The sequence below is a fragment of the Physella acuta genome, unplaced genomic scaffold, assembly GCF_028476545.2.
Source record: "Physella acuta isolate Inbredline_101_S28 unplaced genomic scaffold, ASM2847654v3 ptg000091l, whole genome shotgun sequence".
Lineage (NCBI taxonomy): Eukaryota > Metazoa > Mollusca > Gastropoda > Physidae > Physella > Physella acuta.
Window position 1 is genome coordinate 295,060 of NW_026731611.1, and position 22,702 is coordinate 317,761.

At 31.6% G+C, this 22,702-nt stretch overlaps 3 protein-coding genes across 3 annotated transcripts; 2 read left to right on the top strand and 1 right to left on the bottom strand.

The window, feature by feature from the left end:
* Window positions 1–1,063: 1,063 nt before the first annotated feature.
* Window positions 1,064–16,466, top strand: LOC131928680 (regulator of microtubule dynamics protein 1). The gene is made up of 9 exons (XM_059284766.1): window positions 1,064–1,223; window positions 8,102–8,192; window positions 8,495–8,742; window positions 8,840–8,929; window positions 9,044–9,099; window positions 14,608–14,695; window positions 15,040–15,070; window positions 15,615–15,748; window positions 16,328–16,466. The coding sequence occupies exons 1-9, from the start codon at window positions 1,104–1,106 to the stop codon at window positions 16,376–16,378; spliced, it is 909 nt and encodes a 302-aa protein (XP_059140749.1). The 5' UTR covers window positions 1,064–1,103; the 3' UTR covers window positions 16,379–16,466.
* Window positions 3,147–4,806, top strand: LOC131928688 (uncharacterized). Its single transcript, XM_059284778.1, has 3 exons — window positions 3,147–3,372; window positions 3,560–3,665; window positions 4,684–4,806. The coding sequence occupies exons 1-3, from the start codon at window positions 3,197–3,199 to the stop codon at window positions 4,705–4,707; spliced, it is 306 nt and encodes a 101-aa protein (XP_059140761.1). The 5' UTR covers window positions 3,147–3,196; the 3' UTR covers window positions 4,708–4,806.
* Window positions 16,467–17,044: 578 nt separating the features above from the next.
* LOC131928671 (tetratricopeptide repeat protein 5) lies at window positions 17,045–22,500 on the bottom strand. The gene is made up of 10 exons (XM_059284754.1): window positions 22,442–22,500; window positions 21,453–21,585; window positions 21,110–21,321; window positions 20,740–20,887; window positions 20,530–20,621; window positions 20,347–20,400; window positions 19,686–19,832; window positions 19,336–19,550; window positions 19,051–19,195; window positions 17,045–18,320 (listed from the first exon to the last, which is right to left on the bottom strand). The coding sequence occupies exons 1-10, from the start codon at window positions 22,484–22,486 to the stop codon at window positions 18,201–18,203; spliced, it is 1,311 nt and encodes a 436-aa protein (XP_059140737.1). The 5' UTR covers window positions 22,487–22,500; the 3' UTR covers window positions 17,045–18,200.
* Between the last annotated feature and the right edge of the window lie 202 nt (window positions 22,501–22,702).

Sequence of the window (22,702 nt, forward strand, 5' to 3'; positions counted from 1 at the left end):
ACCTTAACATAACAATTAATGAACAAAGGTAAATTATATCAGTATTTCAAATAGTAAAAAAATAAAAATGCGATGATTAGGGTAGGCCCTATATAAAATGTTTTTTTAAACCTAAAATTTTTTTTTTTTTTTAAACTTTTGTATTTTAACTCCACACAGAATGACCAATCTTTAAACATCTAAAAGAAGTAGGCCTACATCAGAGTTTTCGAACCTGTGGTAGTATGTAGGCCTACTTTTTTGTGTTATTCTTATGGAACAATGATTTTCAGATCTAATAAAATTAATTTAATCTTAAATTAAGTGTGCTTTCTCTGGATACGCCAGTGGAGAGGCGTAGAGCTCCCGTGGCAAACTTTAAATTTGGCGCCCTCCATATATAATTATATATATTGCCTATATATATATATATACGCGGGGGGGGGGGCGCCAAATTATATGTAGTGATAAATTGTGTTGTGTCGGCCTACATGGTGTTTTGTTTGCTACAGAGTATGTTTAAAACACAACGAGGAGTTACACGCAACCCAACCAGAATATCGCAGAAACATCCTACACACTGTGACACACATAAGCTGTTTACATGTCTTTAATTTTTAATGCAAAGTTGATCTATGGCCAAATAAAAGTAAGAACGGCAACACGGAATCAAAATAAGTGATGATATAATATAGATCTACTTATAATTTAGTAAACTTCTATTCTGTGTGTCATAAATTAACCGAAATGAAAAAGGAATATGCATCTTATCACACATTCATATGAAGGAAATAAAAATCTTTTTTTATGTGTCATTTAATATTTATCAATAACGGCGTATCTATTGATATATATATATATATATATATATATATATATATATATATATATATATATATATATATATATAGGCTATATATATATAGGCTATATATATATATATATATATTCTAGATGCCCTATCAATGTGTATCACGGTATCACTGATCAGCTCTTTTAGGTTTGGCTGTACTAAATCTAGACTCAAGAATATGTGTAGTTTTACAGATCTGAGATATCCCACGAATCTTGGACTTTGGATTTTTTTGGGTGGTATCCCCTGATCTAGACTAGATCTATAGGTGATGGCTTTGCTTAGTCGCTACCCTATAATAATAAATACCTACCGACGACTACTGTCTAAAAATAACGCTCAACAAATACTGAAACAGGTGGTTTCCAGACATACTCATCAAATTCAGAAGGTACAAACTTTTTAATTTATTATTTGAAATTTAGGCCTAGTGGAATTAGATTGAGAATTACAGTCAATTACTTGACTTGAATTGTCTTGAATGGACATGACTTGACTCAATAGCGAGAATTAATTCCAAATTGATTCAAATTTAATTTATTAATTTAATTTTAAATTTAGAAAATCTAGATATCTAGATTCTAGAATCTAGATCCAATTTTACTTAGAATCTAGACTCTAGTAATTCTAGTAGTATAGTACGAGACAAATAATGATTAATAATGGCCAGTTGAACCGATATACAACAGGTTACAATTACAGGTGCTAGGTCTCTTTTCATTGAAAACTGATTTTTATCCAGAAGCGGCATTTTAATGGAATTTATTTTTAAGCTTGATCTACCTACACGTAGTTACTGCACATTGATAATAAGTTAAATATAGATCTAGTTGTAGCCATACCATTACCATTAAACCTTGCACCATAATCTCAGACATAACATTTATTTAATAGCGTGTATTACGGCATCGTAATTTCTAAGGGCAACCATTTTGGAAATGGCGCTGACTTCCCTTTTCGCTTTTTGTCCCAGGCTTCCGCCACCGCCGCGCGTGAGTCTAAAAATAGACTAACGGCTTGTTCCAACCGGCATTTCGTTGACGCTCTCTGCCTTTCGGGTTTACTTGACATATTGGAAAATTTTTTGGCGGACGATATTTATTAATTTAGTTTTTCTTTCTTCGGAATATTGCTGTCAAAAATAGAGGTAATTTCATCATTTTTTTTCTATTTGAATTAGATTCCAGTTCTTTTTAAAATTTTGGTAGTTCGACAGAGTTTTGCAAATTTTCTTTAAATTAAGTCTGAAAACGGCTAATTTCCCACCAACAAGTCGTTTAAATGTACCTGCAAAGTCTGAATCGATAGCTTTGTAGCCGCCATTATTTTAAAAAGATTTCAAAAATATTGTATATTTAATAAGTTTTTTAAAAATAGCATTATTAAAAAAAACTATTTTACGAAAAAAAGTAATAAGGTTTAATAGTGTCATTAGGTAGATCTAGATCTAGATTTAGCTAGACTAGACCTAGAATTTCTAGATCTAGATTCTAGATTATCTAGACTCTAGTCTAGAATCTAGATCTAGATCTAGAGATCTAGAAATCTAAATCCAGATCTAGATCTACGACTAGAGATTCTATCATTCTAATCTAGATCTAGAGTCTAGTCTAGATTCTTAGAATTAGATTCTAGATTAGATCCAGATGATCGTCAAGCTAGACTCTAGACTAGATCACTAGGAGAGGCTAGATCACTATCACTAGATCTAGATCAATTTATCATGAAACCTAGAATCTCTAGATTTCTAGATCTAGATTCTAGATGATGTAGATTCTTTATTCTATACATATTCTATAGTACAATTAAGTATAAGCCTAATCTAAATTATTTTAGAAGATCTAGATCTCTATTAAAAAATTAATCTAATTTTCTAGATATAGACTCTAGATTCTAGAATCTCTAATCAACTCTAATCTACTTTTTTTTTTCAGTCTGGTCTTGCAGCGCTTTGATAGAAATCTGAGTGAGAAATCATTCAGCCATCGGAATCACGGTTAGTCTTTCTGATAAGTGACAGTACTTTAAGTGATCATAATTATTTACCTAATTATTAATTATAGACTACTTTTAATTATAGATCTACCTATTTAGTGTTAAGTAATTAAATCTAGATCTAGTTCTAACTTACCTCTACTCTAAACTCTAAACAATAGTAACTTTTTACTAGACTCACAATTTTAAAAACAAATGGTTTTTTTTGTGTGTGAAATAAACCTAGTAGGCCTAGTCTATTTATTTTAAAAAACCTTATGCTTAGATATCTATATCTAAATTTTCCAAATGCATTTTCAGAAGTTCGAACGAGGAGATGGAGATGGCTGGGCCATGTCCTACGCATGAGCAAAAGATGACTCCCCCAACATGGCACTGGAAAACGAAAGAGGGGAAGACCACTGGGAACATGGAGGAGAGAGATGGAAGAAGAAGTGCAAGCTGCTGGCAAGACTTGGCATGAACACAAGTGGCTCGCCCAGGACAGAGTGGAATGGCAGGGATTTGTTGCTGCCCTATAGTCCACAGGGAGTGATGAGGATTAAGTAAGTAATTTGTAATAGACTACTAATGTAACAGACTTTTTTCTAACACTAATTGTTTATTTTAGTATACTAAGTCATGACTTGATTCATCAACTTACAGCTATAAAATACAGTTGCACAGAACTTCCTTTATAATTCATATTTTTCTACAATAAGTAAACTAAGAAAAGATACTAAATCATTGCAGAGAAAGCAGACACAGATCCAGTGTTGGAAGAGGAAGTATTTTACATAAAAGAAAAAAAAACAGATGTCAAAGCAGGTATTGGCTGGTGCAGAAACAGCATGAAAGGGTAAGTTATTGATGATTTCAAACATAAAATATGCTAAATTGCAGGTTAGGTTTCAAAGAACAACTGGACATCTTCAGCAAGAGAATTGAGAACCAAGATTGATAGTGTTAAATGGGAGATGGATTTGCTGACAATGACAGAGTATTGAAGGAGATAGATGATGCTTTAAGAGGAGAAAGGGTCAAGATCTCAGTAAAGAATGACATTGTTCATGCAGAGAATCTCAAACTGATTGAGGAGTTTGACAGGGTCATCGACACAAACCAGTTACAGCACAAAATAGACACAGACATTCAATCTCGAATAAAGCAGATGAAGAAAAAGTTGGAAGCTATGGAACGCAGAGATACTGAAAATTCCATCTATGATGTGTTGTCTGGATCGAATGTCTCAGTAAACCATCCCCTATTTCGTGGTGTTGACAGAAGCTGAAACCCTCTTTGTCAAGAATTGTGGGTGGTAAAGACCTGGTTGGTGTCCAGCTGACTGACAAGTGGGAGCTAGATGATCAGAAAGTGCATCGCTATTATGTGAGGATTATTAACAGAGTACTAGCTAAAAAGAACAAGTCTGTTGTCTACACTGTATGCTACTGGGCACCGGATGAGGATGAAGCTGAGGACTTTTGCCTACCTGCTGAATCACTAATAGCTGACTAGATTAGTAGTATCTCTGCTTTACATCCTAATCTGCTGTTAATCCTTGGACAGCATGATTATTAAAAATTTGAGCTTTAAAAAATAATTAATGTTTCATTTTAAATTTGCTTTGTTCCTTTGTTATATATTTTTATGTTTACAGTTACATGCAATGATTGCAATATTTATGTCTTTACAATATGTATATAATTTCTATTTTTTCAAAAGTGCACTAAATTTTTTGTTAAAAAATAAAGGTTGGTATGTAATGACATGGTATTATGTTTTTAATCTTTTTTTTTTATATTTTACTTATGGTATTCTAATTTGATACACAGTATAGTGTAAACAAATCAAATAACTTTTTTTTTTCTTTGCAGATTTTTGTATCTTTCCTGGACTGATGACTTTCATTCAACCTGATCATTTTTTAATTTGCATCAACTAAAACATGTTATATAAATCACTTTGTTGTACTCACACCTTAAACTTAAACCCATTATTACTTTGTTCTTTTCATTGATAATTGAAATTTATATGATTGCGTCTAAATCTAATAAATAAATATTTTTTGGAAAGCAAACCATTTTGGTTCTTTTTATTTTTATCTTTTGTTTTAATTTGAAACCAGGTCTTGTATAAGAAATTATACTGGTGGATCTGTCAGAGTAACACCATGTTTGCACTTACCACATGAATACTATACATGTCTAGAAAAAAACAACTTGCAATGAGTAAGCCTTCATATACATGTTCTGATAAAATAAGCTTATGCTGAAGTTTTTTCTCTAGACTTGCGCAATTCACAGTGCAACAACAGTTATTGGAAGTAAGCAGTCAATAAATAAATATATTTATTAGACACCAAATTACATATTAAATATTTAGAATGAATAAATAATCATAGTGAGAGATAATGGTTCCATTAATTAGTATCACTAGCTTAACTGATGAATTTTTATAACTTACTATAATGTGTTCAAGCAAGGTTAATAATATTGATAATCTATAGGCCTAACTATAAGAAGCAGCTGAATACCTTTGTAGAGGGCCTATATAAACTATATTATAACATTTTCACTATTTTAGATAATGGTATTGGTATGAAATTGTTGGTCATGTAGGGCCTTACACAAATGTTAAAATCTAATAATAAAAAAAAAAATATTTTGCTACTACTACATGGTGGTAATTCAAGTTTTCAGTAGGCCTATGCCTAATAATTTATTCAAATATTAATAGGCCTAGCTGTGTATAGTAAATATAATTTTGATAAGTCTAACTCATAATAAAATACTACATTAACAATTTATAGTAAAATGACGAAAAGTCCGAAAATATAATTTGACGCGTATGACGTCATCAAGTTGTGTACTACCAATATCGGAGACACTTTTTTTTTTAATGTAAGAGGAAAAATAATGGTGGCAGGTTAATCCAAATTTTTTATAAACACAAAAATTTTAAAATCGAAATAGGCTAAATAAACTTTTGCTAGACACACACAGAGTATAAAAAGTAGTTTCAGTAAAAAATTACGCGTCGATCGGTATCTTTTCCTCCAGAAAATAACGAATTTTTCAATTTTCGAAATACACGCTAAAACTTTTAACAAGAGTCGCAGTTAGAGTTTCTTTCAGGCACAGCCACCCCAAAGTACGTCTACCGTCCCATTCAACAAAATACAATTTATAAAAAAATATACTTTTACTAGTGTACGCCCCCTCCCAGAAAGTTTAGTCCACCCCCACCCCCGAAAATTTCAAGTACCCTTCCTCCGGGGAGGAAAAAGTCTGAAAGAAACACTGGTCTCATTTGTAGATCATACAGAATAAAGGTAGAGCCTACTTCTATACTATAGACCCGTTGCCTACTACTATTGGTCGATAAACCTCACTCATGCAGACACTGTTTCTTTCAGACTTTTTCAGGGGGTGGGGCACTTGAATTTTTGCAGGGGCAAACAAAATTCTCCGGGGCGGGGTAGGCAGACACTGAGAAAAGTATATATTTTCTATATAAATAAAAAATTTGGGGGAGGGGGGGGGAGAAGACGTTATCAAAGATATGCATGAAAGAAACACTGCACGCAAATCACTTTTATGATTAGACAAATTAATTAGGTGGTAATGTCAGTGTTTATATTATAGAGTATCGATGACATCATTACTATTGTGTATTTTTTAGCCATTGGCTTTTTTAATTCAATGTTTACTCTAGAATCAATAAAAGCAAAAGTAAAGTTCCCTTTTCAAACCTGACGGTCTATAGTGCAAATGAAGTAGAGTTTTCTTGTTTCTTTGATCTCGGCATATGAAGAGATAGTGTAGTCAACACTATGCACAGCCGCCTTTACTTTCCCTAACGTGAATTAGGTACCCATCAAAGAAATCAAAAGAATCATAAAAAACAAATAAACACAAATGTGGTCTGACACACACCCTCACTACAGAAAAGACGATGGATATTACAATTTGACACGAACCCAACAATGCATAATCTTTAGACTCAGAACAGGCCACTACAGACTAAAACAGCACAAGCATAAAAAGCTAAAAATTGGGTGTGGCGAAATATGCCCTTGTGGCAAAACCCAGAGAATACAGAGCACGTCCTTCAAGAATGTTCATTATATAGCCTACACACCCCACTCAAGGAAAAACTATATGGGGCTTGTTGTTTAAATCCTCCATCATATACTTAATTAAGAATGAAGAAGAAAGAAGAAGAAAGGTACCCATCAGAGTTGGATGGACTCAGGGACAGTCTACTGACTTGAACCCGGATTCGAACTCGAGACTTACGGGTTAGCAGTCCAGCTCTCTACCGCTGGACCACTCCGTCCCACTCTAGAATCAATGACATCATATTATTGTGTGTTCTTTCCCGGCTTTAGACTATTTCCCACTATAGTCCCACTATATGTTCCATTTGACTTCAAGTTTCGTTTTCCGTATGACTGTGAAAGTTTTTCCTTTCCTTGTGTTTTCTCTATAGCGTTCCCAAAGGATAGACAGACAGACAGATCGATAAATCGATAGATCGATAGATTAGATTAGATTAGATTAGATTAGATTAGATTAGATTAGATTAGATTAGATTAGATAAGTAGGCAGGCAGGCAGTGACAGACAGCAAAACTATTATTATAGATTAATAGACAGATTTATACTTTAGCGGAGTTAATGTAGGCCTACCCTCTCAAAATTTCTAAATTTAATATTACTCAACATGTGTCAGTCTGTAATTCAGGCTCTTATAGAAGAAATTTAAAGACATAGAAGACATTTAAAAATTAAAAAATAATATTCATCACTTGGGTGGAGAAGAATGTTTTATTACAATGTTTTTATGTGAGTTTTTTTTAGTCATAAGCGGCTTAGAAGATATGCTGCTACATTGCTTGTTAATATACTTGAGGAGCAGCTTGTATCATTTGAATAAATAAACATTTGTCTGCTTTTAAGCTCCAGACTTCTTAAAGAATTTGGTAATTCCAATGTCATTAAAAAAGTATTGAGAGGTGACATTTTTTCCATTTTTCTTTCATTTCATGTTAAGCACAATATGGGGCAAGGAAAATTTAGATGCTAAACAATGTTAATTTTCATTATAATTTAATCTCTATTGATGCATGGGGGGGAGGGGGGGGGGAGAGCTCAATGTAACTCAGCGATGTCACCTTATGTGACTTTACATCTAAAGTAGTGTCACAAGATCATGGATGATCCCTAATGTTCACATTGTTTCTTTTTTTTTTCCAGCTATGAGTGTTGTTTATTTTATTTTTATTCACCAGAGACTATATTTTGTAAAGCAGCTCTGCAAAGTTAAGTTTTCTTTATTGATTCCCATTGGTATCATGGCAGCAGCCTCAGCAAGTAGCCTTGGTGAGTTACTTAATAAAATAACTAGCAAAATATTCTAACACAATAGTGTAATTATAATTAATTATTAATTAATATTTAAAAATAAATGTATGAACTGCACATTTATCATTCAGAAGATAAATTATATATCTTGTATTTTAATTAATTCAATATAATTTTTTACAAATTTTAAATTGTGTAACCTCATAATAGAAACAATTACCTAATAGCTTGTGTTAAAATTTTGTATTTTGATTTTTCTGAATTCGACCATTGAAGTTTCACTTGAAAAATATGCATTTATCATGCATCTCTTTTGTTAGAAAATCAGAAACTCATTGAAGAATCTGAAGTTCTTTATGAGAAAAAGGATTTCCCAGCCTTGTATGATTTGATGGTAGCACACAAAGATTCACAAGATGCTAATGTGCTATGGCGGCTAGCAAGAGCTGCCACAGAAAAAGGGAAAATGGGAGGGGAAGGAGATAAAAGAAAGAAGCTTATTTATGAAGCCTGGGGTTATATTGAAAAAGCTCTTCAATTGGATGATACAAATTTTGCTTGTCATAAAGTAAGTAGTTCAATTAATCTATGTGTGTGAAGTTGGTAGGTTGTGTGTAATACTAACAAAAATGGTTTTTGAAACTGTAAAAATGTGTTATCTTCAGTGGTATGGAATATTGTTGGACTACACAGCAGAGTATGAAGGAACTAAGAAAAGAATTGAAAATGCATTTAAGGTCAAAGAACATTTTCAGGTTGGTTAAACAATGATTACTCTGCCTATATATGCTACATAATACATTGATAAGTAGTGTCACATAATGTTTTTTTTTTTAACTTTTGTATGATATTTACTTATTTTTCCCCAGAAAGCTATTGACTTAAACCCTAATGATGCCACTACTTTATATTGTCTAGGATATTGGTATGTGATGTTTTTTTTAAAATAAATAAATTATCTATATATATATAATTCTCTTCTGGGATCCGTTAGAAAACAAGCTGCAAGCTCGCGCCTTGCAGTCCCCTCTCTTCCTCTCTATCGCTACCACCCCCCCCCCCCTCACATTGTCAGGTGAGCTGTAGTTCACGCTAAAATTAAATGTTTACAAAACAATCGTAGAGCAGGGTTTGGTGACGGCTATTAGGGGCAGATAATTCAGTTTGAAACTATTTTAAACTTAGAGGAGGTAACTAAGAGGAGGCTGCTTTCACGGGGGGGGGGATGGGGGTTTAGTGTTTTAAAGCAAATATTTTCAGTGGCAGCATTGGTGCTGTCGAATTCACATATTATGAATTACTGAAAAGTAGAAAAAACAACTAAATAGCGGCGTATTATACGCCGCAGGTCGGCTCGTGTATAATATTAAAGCGCAGTTGTTCTACTAATTTACAAAACCAAGTCTGGTTCCATTATTCCGACTTTGTGCTGCTAAATAAAAAAAACTAATTTGAAATGTAAAATTAAAAAAAAACAACTAATAAAATGTATAAAAAAAGAGAGTAGAAAACCATATTCCCCTTGGCATTCCTTTGGGTTTCCTTGTTTACTTACAATATGTAGATAATGTGAGGGGGGGGGGGAGTTTCCTAATTGCCCAGATTAGGGGTCTTTAAAATGAACACAACTAGCTATATAACTATAGGCCCAATAAACTCTATACATGAGCTTATATCTACTGTGTATAAAGCTCATTTTAATTTTTGGCTTTGCAAAGTAGCATCCTCTTTTTTTGTGTGTCTGTTCCTACTTTTGGTCACATGAGTAGGCATGGTTGGGCTGTAAATCACACATGTTAGATCAGGTACCTGCAAAAAAAAGATTAGTGGATTTTTTCTTAGCAAAGTTTGCAGTTCTCTATTATTCCAACACTAAATCTATAGTCATCTCAATAATTGTGTTTAAAGTGACCGAAAACTGACCTAGACTGATATTAGATTAGGAGATAGTTCTGTTGCCCAGTGCACCTGAAAAACATTTCTGATTGTCAGAATATTAAGGGGTTGAACATGGACACACTTGAGGGCTCTATTTTTCCTCTTAAAGGGGCGCAACTGCCTCAAGAATTATAACTTTTCCCTCATGCTTTGACTACACACACACAAGAATTAATGAACACATTTTAGAAATAATAAATCGGGAGTGATCTCCCTTAAACTTTCTCAAATATTCTTATATGAAACAACAGGGGATGGCAACTCGGGATATAGACATGATTTTTAATCCATTTTAAATACTTAAACTTTTAAAAATAGAATAAAATCTGGTAGAAAAAGAATTGCACACCGAGTGAACGCCAAATAAAATGTGCATAATAGTGCGGAATATTATTAGTACTTTATAAATTCACATGCGTTTTTTTTAGAAATCGGAAATAGCGAAAATTATTACTTCCCATCAATGGAAATTACTCCTAATTTGACAGAAGGCAGAGAATTAGATCTTTTCCTTACATGTGAAATTTCATTTATCTATCTGAAATAGTACTCAAGTTTTGGCTTTTGAAAAATTCAAAGTAGAATAAGTTCCGGTTATCGGAAATCGCTCAAAAGTTGAAACGGATCTACCATTTTGATATAATACTTACATATGAAATTTCATCAACCTAGCTGTAACGGTACTCAAGTTATCGTGTTAACAGACACACACACACACACACACACACACACACACAGACACACACATACAGACATATGGACAAGATTGAAAAACTATGTTTTTTCCGACTCAGGGAACTGTAAAACTTTCTCTATATTTTGTATATACGAGAAAGTAAAAAATGGTTTTCAAATAGCTGTCAAAAAATTATAAATAATGACTAATATTAAATACTTGCTTTATTTCATAGTAAAACTTGCAAATGCACCTATACTGTATTTAAGCATCTAATAGTCCAATGTATATGTTGTTAACTTTTGAATAGCTCAGTGAGAATTTATTTTATACCTCACACAAATTAGATGGTTGAAAAAAAGTCTTAAATCAAAGAGAAACTGCTTCACTAACCTGTCTTTGTAAGTTGATTACATTATTTTGTTAACTAAGTGATGCTCATAGCTTTGTTTCTTTAATCTGTTACATTGGGTACAGATTTTGTTTGTTTAGATAATGCTGTAAGGTCAAGGGAAACAATTGCCGTTTTTAAATTTGGCTTGGGTTTTAATTATTTCAACACAAGTTTTTGTTCAGTTTAAATAATAAACTTTGGTTTCTGAGTTCTCTAAGTTAAATTAATTTTTGTACTTGTTTCCAGTTTAATTGTTTGAAAGGGTGGATGTACGCATGGGTGGGCTGGTTGTAACAAAGCGGCCTAGGAAATAAATAAAAGCCATCCCTTCCTAATTAAAATTTTCATAGTGCATTTTTAAAATTGAAGCCTGACGACTGCCTACAAAATAACAAATAGGAAGGGTTGAGTAAATAAAGACATTTAAAAAAAAATCAAAGCACTAATAGTAATATACCCAATACAACAAACCCCTCCCCTCTGCCCCCCCCCCCCCCCCCCCCCCCCCCCACAAATATAAGGGTTTATTTTAGTTTTAGGTTCCAATTATGTTTTGAGAGAATCTTTTGAATTGAGGTTTCATTGGGAGCCGAGTTATGATTTTTAAGTTTTGTTGAACATTTTAATTTTTATTTTCTAAAACTCACGGAAATGTTAGTTAACATTTTAAATTTGACATGGATACTTATGGCTTTAGCAAGGCTAAGCCGATAACTACAAGTTAAAAATATTTTTCAAGTAATACCCGTGAGTTAAGGGCTCCCGGTCAAAAACCCTCTGGACATAACCCCCCACCCCCCGACATAACACCCCCCCCCCCCGCCACATAAGCCCACTGTATAATTACTCCCTGACTGAGGTTTATACATATTGATGAGAACCAAAAAATAATACAAAATTAAATTAAATTAATGTAATTTTTAATGACTAACAAAAGAGTTTCTACCTTAAAAGCATGCTATTCAAAAGTCAAGTACTGACCTTGGTTGTATTTGATCAAAGATAGGTCACCGACAACACCTTAGATATAGGTCATCCACATGTGGGAGCCGTGCGGATCAAAGCAACACATTTTTTTAACAATACAAAAGATGTGAAAGAATCACCAGCGGAAGCTTGGTTCATATCCACATTGGCACACAGAAGCATTATAAAAATATACACATCAAATTTATTTCTCCACAAATCTTATAATAATTTCAGGAACGGAGTTAGTTCAATCTTATAAAGGCAATTTAAAGGTGATTTTTTTTAAGGCTATGTTTAGGTCAAGCAAATAGATTTGTCGAACTGTGTTGTGTCATTTGAGTGTGCGAAAAGAAGGAACAAGGCAGAATGCAAAGCTAAGATAAAAATTCATGGTGAACAGTTTGTTGGAAGTTGTAATGAACATTCGCATGGACCCAATACATCTCAACTAGACATGTGTAAAGTAGTGCAGCAGATGAAACAACTGGCAGAAGAAACTGAAGCAACACCCCAGCAGATCATCACTCACTCCATTACTACTATTAGTGGAGATGCAAAAGCCAAGCTGCCCTCGGTTCAGCCCATACGACATAACATAAGATGTCAAACTTTAAAACATCCCCTGTCTGATCCAAGGATTGTTACTGATGACATAACTATTCCTGATCAATATAAAATGACACAAGATAGACAACAATTTCTTCAATTTGATTCTGGTGCCAAGTCAAAAGGTAGGATGTTTTTGTTTGGAACTAAGGACAACCTTAGGTTATTGCAGGTTAATCAGCACTGGTTTATGGATGGCACACATTCAAAACAGATCCTGCATTGTTTTCACAACTATACAGTCCATGCATTGGTCAATGGACGGACTGTTCCATGTGTTTATGCTTTACTCCAAAACAAAACACAGAAAACATATACAGCACCCTTACAACAACTAATGTTCTTGAATACAAACCTGCAACCGATTTAAATCATGATTGACTTTGAAATGGCTTTGATAAAAGTGTTGAAAGGGTATTTCCAGACTGTGAGGTAGAAGGATAGTTTTCTTCATCTTAGCCAAAATACAGGACTCTGGCCTTCAACAACGTTACCAACTTGATAGTGAATTTGCTCTCAAGGGCAGAATGCTATCTGCCTTGGTTTTTGCCAACTGAACACATTAGTTATGCCTTTGAACAATTATCTGAAATATCAAGAAGCAATGCCGATTTCAGACTATTTCGAGGACTACTATATTGGCAGACCACAACGTCGAGGTCAGAGACAACCTATGTTTCCACTTGATATGTGGAACATGCACACACATGCAAAGACCATATGCCAAAAACAAACATTGTTCAAGGCTGGCACAGAAGTTTCCAGTCAAATATGGGATGTTGCCACCCAAATATTTAGAAATTCATTGACTTTATTAAAAAGGAACAATCGCTACAAGAGGTTTATTTATTAATTTATTGTACAGATAAATTCAGGACACTGTTTACGAAAACAGGAAAAAAATATATATTGATAGTAGCGCTTGAATTTCAACTGATGTTAAAAGTTTTAATGAGCCCACCATTATAGAGTATTTGCGATTCATCGCTCACAATCTCTCTAATTAAAGTTATAATAAAAAAATACTGTTTTTTCTAATTTTTGTTTTGTTTTTAATTAATGATTTTGGTTCTCATCATCCTTGGATTTTCCTTATATAAACCACCATTGGGGGGTTTTTGTCCAAGGGGTTTATATCGCGGGGAGGTTTTGTCCATGGGGTTTATGTTGCGGTGGTTTATGTCCAGGGGGTTATGTTGAAGGTTTTATGTCCAGGGGTTTTTTGACTGGACACCCGAGTTAGGTTTCAAGCTGTTTTAGTAGGTCAAAATATGAATGATTTTTGTTTGATTATTTTACTCTTAGATCTAGTAGAAAAAATTATTTCTCTTACACAAATTGAAGGGTTGGTTGTTATTTGTTTAACTACAAGTTGAAAAAACATTTTAAAAACAAAATTTAAAAATGTATGTTGTTTCAATTTCTTATCCGAGATGTTTTAATGTTTTGGAAAGCAGATTAGTAAAAACATTTTTTATAACAATTAAATGTTTATTATCTTCAAATAAATTTTTATTTCTCTACATAATCTTTTAGATGTATGCACTTCTCCCACCATCTCCAACCCATCCAAACAGAGCAGACCAAATGTTCTAACATTTTTGTTCCTGAGTGAGAAAAATTAATGTACTCAGCTTTCTCATGCCTACATCTTGTTTTAATATCCAACAAGCATGTTCTTTAGAAAAGTTCATTGACTCAGTTATAACACCCTCTGACCATTTGGTGAACTTGAGAAATATTAATATTGTTTGCTGTTTTTGGCAGACCCATGAATAAACACTCACACATGTATATACACACACACATGTAACTAGGATTATATTTTTATTTTCCACATTAATTGACAGGTGTTTTTTATTCGCTGATATGGCTTGGTACCAGCGCAAAATAGCCTCTGTTATATTTGCTTCACCCCCAACATCTTCGTACGAAGAAGTAAGTTCTTAAAATTATTCCCATTACTTTATTGTGGATACATAGAATTTATGATTTCAATAAAGAGTAATATTTAGTTTTTAAAAGTATCCTATTTACTCTCACTGTCTACTGCTTATCTACCTTTTGACCTTTGTATAATCTGTTTATTAGTTTTTAATAATTAACAGACTATTGTGTTTTCAATTGCAAAATGTCTGAAAGAAATGGGTGAAAATTTGAACTAAGATAGAATTAGGAATAAAAGTTAAAGAGCTTGTAAAATCAAACCATTTACATATTTTGTGTATACTATTTTGTGATAAATTCTTGTTTATATACAAGACCTTTTTTTTTTTTAATAGGCCCTTGATTATTTCAAGAAAGCAGAAGAAGGTAATTAAGTATTTTTATACAAAATATTTTATTAACTGTTGCAGGTTTACAGTCTAAAATATTATAGCAGTTATGTAAATGAAGTATTAGCTTAAACTGTAAAGTAGCAAAGGCTAATGAACCAGCAGTTGAACGTATAAAAAAAACATTAAGAAAACCTAATTGTACTAATGGCTTTTACAAAAATGAACATTACATCTTTTTTACTACTAGTACCAATATAGACATAGTAAATATGATTAAATGGAACACTATGGAATACAATTATATATAATGCTAAAAAGTCTAGACATAAATAATTGTTCCTTACACATCTGTCTTACAACAATATGGGTGTTAGTGAGTTGAGCTTGTTAAGTATAATAGATATAATGTATGGTTCTTTTATCATCTTATATGATGAGCCACAGGTAGAGTTCACCTGTTTCTATTTTAAAAACATCTTGTCGCTCAAAAACAAGTATTCTCAATACAACTTTTTAATATTAATAAATAATAATACAGGTTTTTTTGTTGTTGAAATTTACACTTTGTATCATTTAAGCTGAGCCAGGTTTCTATAATCAAAATAAAGTAATGATGGGGAAGACATATATGAGGCTAAAAGATAAGGAAACTGCTAAAACACATTTGATGAAAGCATTAGAACATACTGACAAAACTACTGATGATGCTAAGGTAGGAGGATATTAATCATTTCATTTTTCTTAATGGGAAGATATCTGGATTTTTTAAATTAACATTACAGCATTTTAAAACTTTTAATGTGTGAACCCTTTCTCTTTCTGTAATGGAAAAATATAAAAAGTACTTTTTTTCTAAACAAAGTTGTTTTAAAATCATTTTTCTGAACCTATCTGCCCTTTTTAAGCAAATTTTTTATTATAAAATACTTCATATTTACTTAAACAGTATCTGATCACCCAGAGTAAACATATTAGTAACATTTAAAATATTTTTTTCCAGTTTTAGAATTTTGCAATGGTAATTAATTAGAATTAAGATCAAACAATGAAAAACAGGGTTTTCTAATATTTTTCCTGCAAATGACCAATTAATAAATTAAGCTTTTTCATTGGTTACTGAAACCCTGCATCTTTTCAGGAATCAGGATGTTTCTTTTAAACTGATACTTCCACTTTTGTGACAACAATTTTTCATAATGGCAGTTACATAGATTTTATAAGCAATTAACGTTGACCAATTAGTTTTGTTATTTACAAGTAAATAACACATTTTTATTCTTGATATTGGCAGGCCAGAAAGGAAGCTTTGGACTTGCTAAAGGAGCTAGGTGTCAAAGTTTAGCTAGGAGTCAAATTATAGCTATCAGTCAAAGTGTAGCTATATTTTATTTAAACAAACTCACCTTTTTAACAAGAGCTACACATTCACTAGTATTATTTTTATTAAAAAAGAATATTTTTGTACTTTACACATTTTTTCCCAAACAAATTTCAGTTGTTATTGTGAGGGCTTTGGTGTACTTCTTTAAAGTTTATGTAAGTGTTGCAACTTACTATAAATACCATTACAGTGTAATTTTTACATTGAATGGCACTGCTGAATGGGGTAAAACAATTTAAAACTTTAATGATTTAACATGCATGTTTGTGTTGCTTGGTTTATATACAATTTTGAACATTTGGCTGCATATAAAAACTTATGAACGTTAATACAAGCAGGTGAAAGTGTTGCTGGATGGTGTTAATACTGGTTAACATTCCTAAAAGAAAACATTTTTCAGTAAGCCAAATTAAAGGACCATTTTTACCTGCGTTGAATAAACATTTTTGTTATAAAATTATTGTACTTTACATCTCTTCCTCTAATGAAAAAGAACATAAACATTTCTGTTTACTAAATGCAATATTTTAAATGTTTTATTTACCATATTTATTTTTATGTAATGAACATCAATTTAAAATGTACACTTTTTTCCTAACAAATTTAAAATTGTATGCAATAAAAGAAAGAAAAAAAGAACATGTTTGTTAATTCCATTTTGTATTTTATGAAACCTCATTGATGGAGCATTTTAACATTGTTTAATATATAATACATGCTGGCACTTTAGTTTGACTACATTCTTTTACAAACTTCATTATGATGACCCAACACAAGGTAACTTTAGATGTTCAACTTTTTCCTTGTGTTTTTTGTGTGTAGATGTTCAACAAAGTGATTTTTTTTAAAAATATTTTTATTTTTACGTTGTTACAAAACTGAGAGCTACTTTAATATATCAAAGCATAAAATTCACATTAAATGAAATATATAAACATTAAAATTACTACATTCTGTAAGATCTAATAACAAAATCTACATATGAGTATTCAATGTGTTTTGACATTCATATATGAAGTAAAAAATTTCATATCACTCTTCATAAAATGTGGTTGGGTCAAAAAGTAAACCACTTTTAAAAACAAGTGTTTACACATGAATCAGTCCATTACCATTGAAACTATAACCTTGCAGATAAGCATGAAACAATTTATATGATACTGAAATGTATATTTAGCCCAATAACTGTAAAGAATAAATTTAGAACTATAGAGGGTAAGTGGATGTAAAAAATAGAAGCTGATGGCACCTAGTTTAGATACAGGTACCAGAGACACAAAATATGTGGAAAACTATCAAGAAATAGAAAGACAAGATGAAAATTTACATTAAAACAATAACAGTGTTGCTAATAGTTTTTTTTTATTAAGCAAGGGTTTAGTGAGTTCAAAATGTTATACTTTAAGATATTTTATATATACCTGCTTTGAAGAGGTAAACTGTCTTATATCTATTTCCTAAGATGAAAATAATTTAAACCCAAAATATGGCTCATTTATTACCTATACAAATGTATCACTTGCAGCTTTTACTCAGTAATGCCCACAGAACATCCAGAGAAGATAGTGAATAGTAGGGTAAAACTTTAAAATATAACTGTAGAAAAGACCCTGGGGAAAATGTAGAATACATAATTACAGAACAAGGTAACTACACCCTTCACATGGTATAAAAATATGAGTTTCTAACTGAAAACTAAACGTAACTTCACATTTTATTCAATGCCAAGAAATTTAAAACAGAATTGGAGGGCTATGTACATTTCTATTCATTCCTCTCTGGCTTATTCTGATACAGCACTAACTGATAAAACCGGCAAAGCTTCCTTGTTGATACCAAGCTTTCTGCCATTAACTACGATGGATCTCGGAGTATCCACATGAAGACAGTTAAAGTAAACTTCCTGAAAAAGTAAAAGAAAATCCTTGATGGGGTAAATGCCAATAATTTAACATAATATAAATAAATACATCTTAATTAAAAAAAAGAATTTCAAAATTATGTTACTTATTTGATTTAAAACAAAAGAAATTTAGAATGAATACATTATAAACAAATTTTCTTATTCTATTTCTATCCTAGTTTTTTTTTTAATACTTCTTCCACAAAGAGTTATCTTTCCCCCATTAATTTAAAATGAAACCTAAACAGTACTTATATAAAAAAAAGTAACTTTTTACAGCAACATTTTTCTTTATGTTGGGAAAATTAATACATTTTTTGGGTAAATTTTTTAATGCACTGGCATAGCTATTCAGACGCAGTTGTTTGGGCTTTTACAAAAAGATATTCTAATAAGTACAAAATCAGCAATGGAGAAATACTACAAAAAATATACACAACCATAAATGGCCACTCCATTAATATTATGACCTATGTATATTATAAATAATTTGGATTCTGCAAAACAAATGAGTTAAAGGAGAAGATATAAATGAACTATGTGAGTGTCATTATGGTTCAGCAAAGGAGTATTATTCCAGTCTTTAAGTTAGTTAAGTTAGTTCATCCTCATTCTCTATGCAACTACAGAGGGTGAGTGGGTGGAGATAGAAAAAAACCAGGTAGAAGAAAAGTAATCACAGCAGAATAGGATGACTAGAAATAAATGAACCTAAAAAAATAGTTCTTACTTTTTCTTTATGAGATAACTTAATTTTCTTCAGCTGTGGTTCAGGTATTGCTACAGAATCACCAATTTTCATGCCAGCACCTTGAGCCAGATTATATACCATTACACAAATACATGTTTGTTCTTCATCTATCATGCAAAATGAGCTGGAAAAAAAAAACCATGTCACACCTGACATAAGAATAATTGCATAGAAAAAAATTCTTTTAAGTAACAAAGTAATTTTTAAAAAATCTAAACTACTTTTTATTTAAGTTTCAAATACAAAATTAAGAATAATACATACAAAGGCACAGGGTCATTAGAATTGATTGAACACACAACTTTGCCCAGGACAATCTTCCCTTCATTAACCTTAGGTTGAAGATCCGACAGTTTGCAGTAAGTCAAAGCAACTGTTTTACCACTAGTATTTATATACTGGCATGACTGATATTGAGCCACCTCCCTGTCAACCAAACTTTTAACCAGTGAATCCATTTTCTTTGCTCTCATTTTACCCTGTTCAAAATTTTAAAACTGCTATTTTATAACTTTATACACAGACATAAACACTTTCTATTTTAAAATTCTTTTAAAAAAATGATTTCTAAACAATATAAATAACAAATCAAAATAATAGTGCAAGCAATTTACTTTAAGGTCTATCATCCTTTGAATATCACAAAGAAAGTTAAGCAATTCTGTCTCTTTAGTCCTTGCTTCAACCCAGCTGGGGTCCAACTGTGCAGCAGTACTAAATCCAGTTAATGCATTTTGGTAATCCTCTTGATATTTATAAGTCTGTAATTATATATATATATATATATATATATATATATATATATATATATATATATATATATATATATATATATATATATATATATATATATATATATATATATAAAATTAGTTTTAAAAAAATTATTATTTTTTAATCTCAATTACTAAATGTATAGCATTTTTGCAAATGCTTAGCAAGTTTTTTCTGAGTATTCACTACATTATATTTTGTAGCAATAATTTTCTTTCAAGCAAAGTCAACAAATAGATGAACTTTTCTTGCGGTTTTTAATATTACTAATGATAAAAAAAACATTTTGCAACATTCTATTTATTTCAACAACTTTACATCGACACATCATAAAATTCTAAATCCATTTTTCATATGTTGGCAACATAAGAGCTAACAGCAGCAGAATGGTTAATCCAACAACACACTAGTAGTAAGTACAATTTTGATGATAGAAAATGCATATCCCTTAGGTATAGATACAAATAACACTTATTTCTTTGAACAGCACATTTTATTTACCACTGCTCTGTTAAAATGTAAATCTGGATTTCCTCTGGTGACTGGATCTTTTTCCTAGATTCAATAAGTGTAATTATACTAGATCTTAATTTATATTTACAAAATGTAATCTTTATTTAATTGAACATAAGTTTATTGAAATGTAATTATCACAATACATATTAATTTAATTATAAGACTTACAGCTTGACTATAAGCTTGCATACACTGTTTAAAAACTTTTGGATTTTGACCAGCACTAAAAAACTGACACAAGTAAGCATTTCCTAGTATCACTGAAAACAAACAGGAAAAACTAAGCATTTAAAATATTTTTAAAAAAAACATGAAAAATTGAAAGCTTACATATGTATATATATATAGAGCCTACCAGCAAAGAAAATGTGTTCTTACACCAAGATGTTCCATCTGTAATGTCAAGCTGAACAGCTTCTTTAGCTCTATCCACACTTTCTTCAATCAATTTTATTTTTTCAAAAGGAGGTCCACTTAACTGTCTAAGCACCATTGATAAGTTTCTTAAAGATACCTTGTTCTTTGTCTTTGTAAAAGCAAAAAAAATATTATGGGAACACATTTTTTCAAACTTAAAAAACTCTTGGCCTAAACTTAATCTCAAACTAGTAAGATTAAACAATAAAAAAAAAAATTTGTAAGAGAAGTTAATATAACCCATGTGAAATGTAGCCCTACAATGTAAGCATAATACATAAGCAATATAATTATTTTAAAATAACAGCTAGTTTTAAATGCTAACACTTACATGGTTAAGAGCACCAGTAAAGCAATTTTTTGCTGCAGAGATATCTTCCTTCTTCCAATAGCATTCACCCAGATGGTTCCAAGCTTCTACTAATTTTGGATCCAGTTTCACAGCTTTACTTAAAGCATCCTCAGCTTCTTGGCTGAATTTTGAAGTAACATTTAAAATTCTACCTTTTAACAAGTAGAACTGTGCTTTGTTTTTAATATCACCTGTTACAAAAAAAAACTTTTTGAAGATACATATATTTTTATTCATAATGTAGCAAATTACTTTTCGGGTTATAGTTGCAGACACAAAATTTTAAAGTAAACTTATGAGTTCGACAGATGTTAATGATCACCTTGCAATTTTTCTATTGTTTGAAGACATTCTTCCATTTTTTTACGAACATCTTCTTCTTTTGAGCCAGCTTTATCAAGTCCAAAGTTTTCAATATAATGATCTCGAAATGTGTAAAGTTCATCAACTAAAGACTAAAGATTCAAAAGAATGAAATCATTTGAAAATTTACTGTAAAAAATAAACAAGAGTAAAGTAGTTAATATTACATGATAATCAAAGCAGAATCTTGTTTTAAGAATTAGTGTACTTTTTTTTATTAGAAAAAATTTTAAGATTTCAGTTGAGGTAGGCATATAAATTCCTAGGAAAATGATTAGTGATGCACTTAATGTATGCATCTCTTTTGTAGATCAAATTCAATTGTGTTAAGGACATTTATTTCAATATGTTAAGATCAAATCCTCAGGCTTTCACTATTTTAAATATCTGTATTGATAAAATTCTGACTTTCCAAATGAGAATCACTAGATCTAGATCTATCTGTTGACTTCTTGAATTCAGTTAAATATAAGTACACCACACACTCAAAGAGGATGGAGTGGTCTAGCTGTAGAGAGCTGGACTGCTAACCCGTATGTCTCGAGTTCGAATCAGGGTTCAAGTCAGTAGACTGTCCCTGAGTCCACCCAACTCTGATGGGTACCTAACTCACATTAGGGAGAGTAAAGGCGGCTGGGCATAGTGCTGACCACACTATCTCTTCATAATCATATGCCGAGGTCACAGAAACAAGTGAACTCTACCCACTTGCCCCATAGACCGTAAGGTTTGAAAGGGAACTTAACTTTACTTATTTTACTCAAAGAGTCAAAGAAAGACTGAATCTACCGATTGTCGGTACTCTACCCTATCAGTAACCTTAATGACTTGATCTAATTAAACAGCTAACATTAGAAAACGAAAAATTAATTTTATATGAAGTAGCTAATTCGAAAAATAATCTAGATCTAGATAATATCGATTTCATTTTAATATTTTAAAACTTACCCCGGCCGTATCTGTCGGGCTAGAAACCCGTTCACTGGCAGCCATTTCTAAACAATGTGTAAGCTAGTGCCAGATTTCTCACGTACGCTAGATTCAAGATCTATTTTAGTGTTTGGTAAAGTCGATGTTGCTATATATTACTAGATCTAGGCCTATTAAATATATCTAAATAAAAATGTTTGTATTGTTTGTAGCTCCAAATATTTTATTGATTTAATTGACATAACTATACCTAATGAATGAATTAAATTACGTAAAATA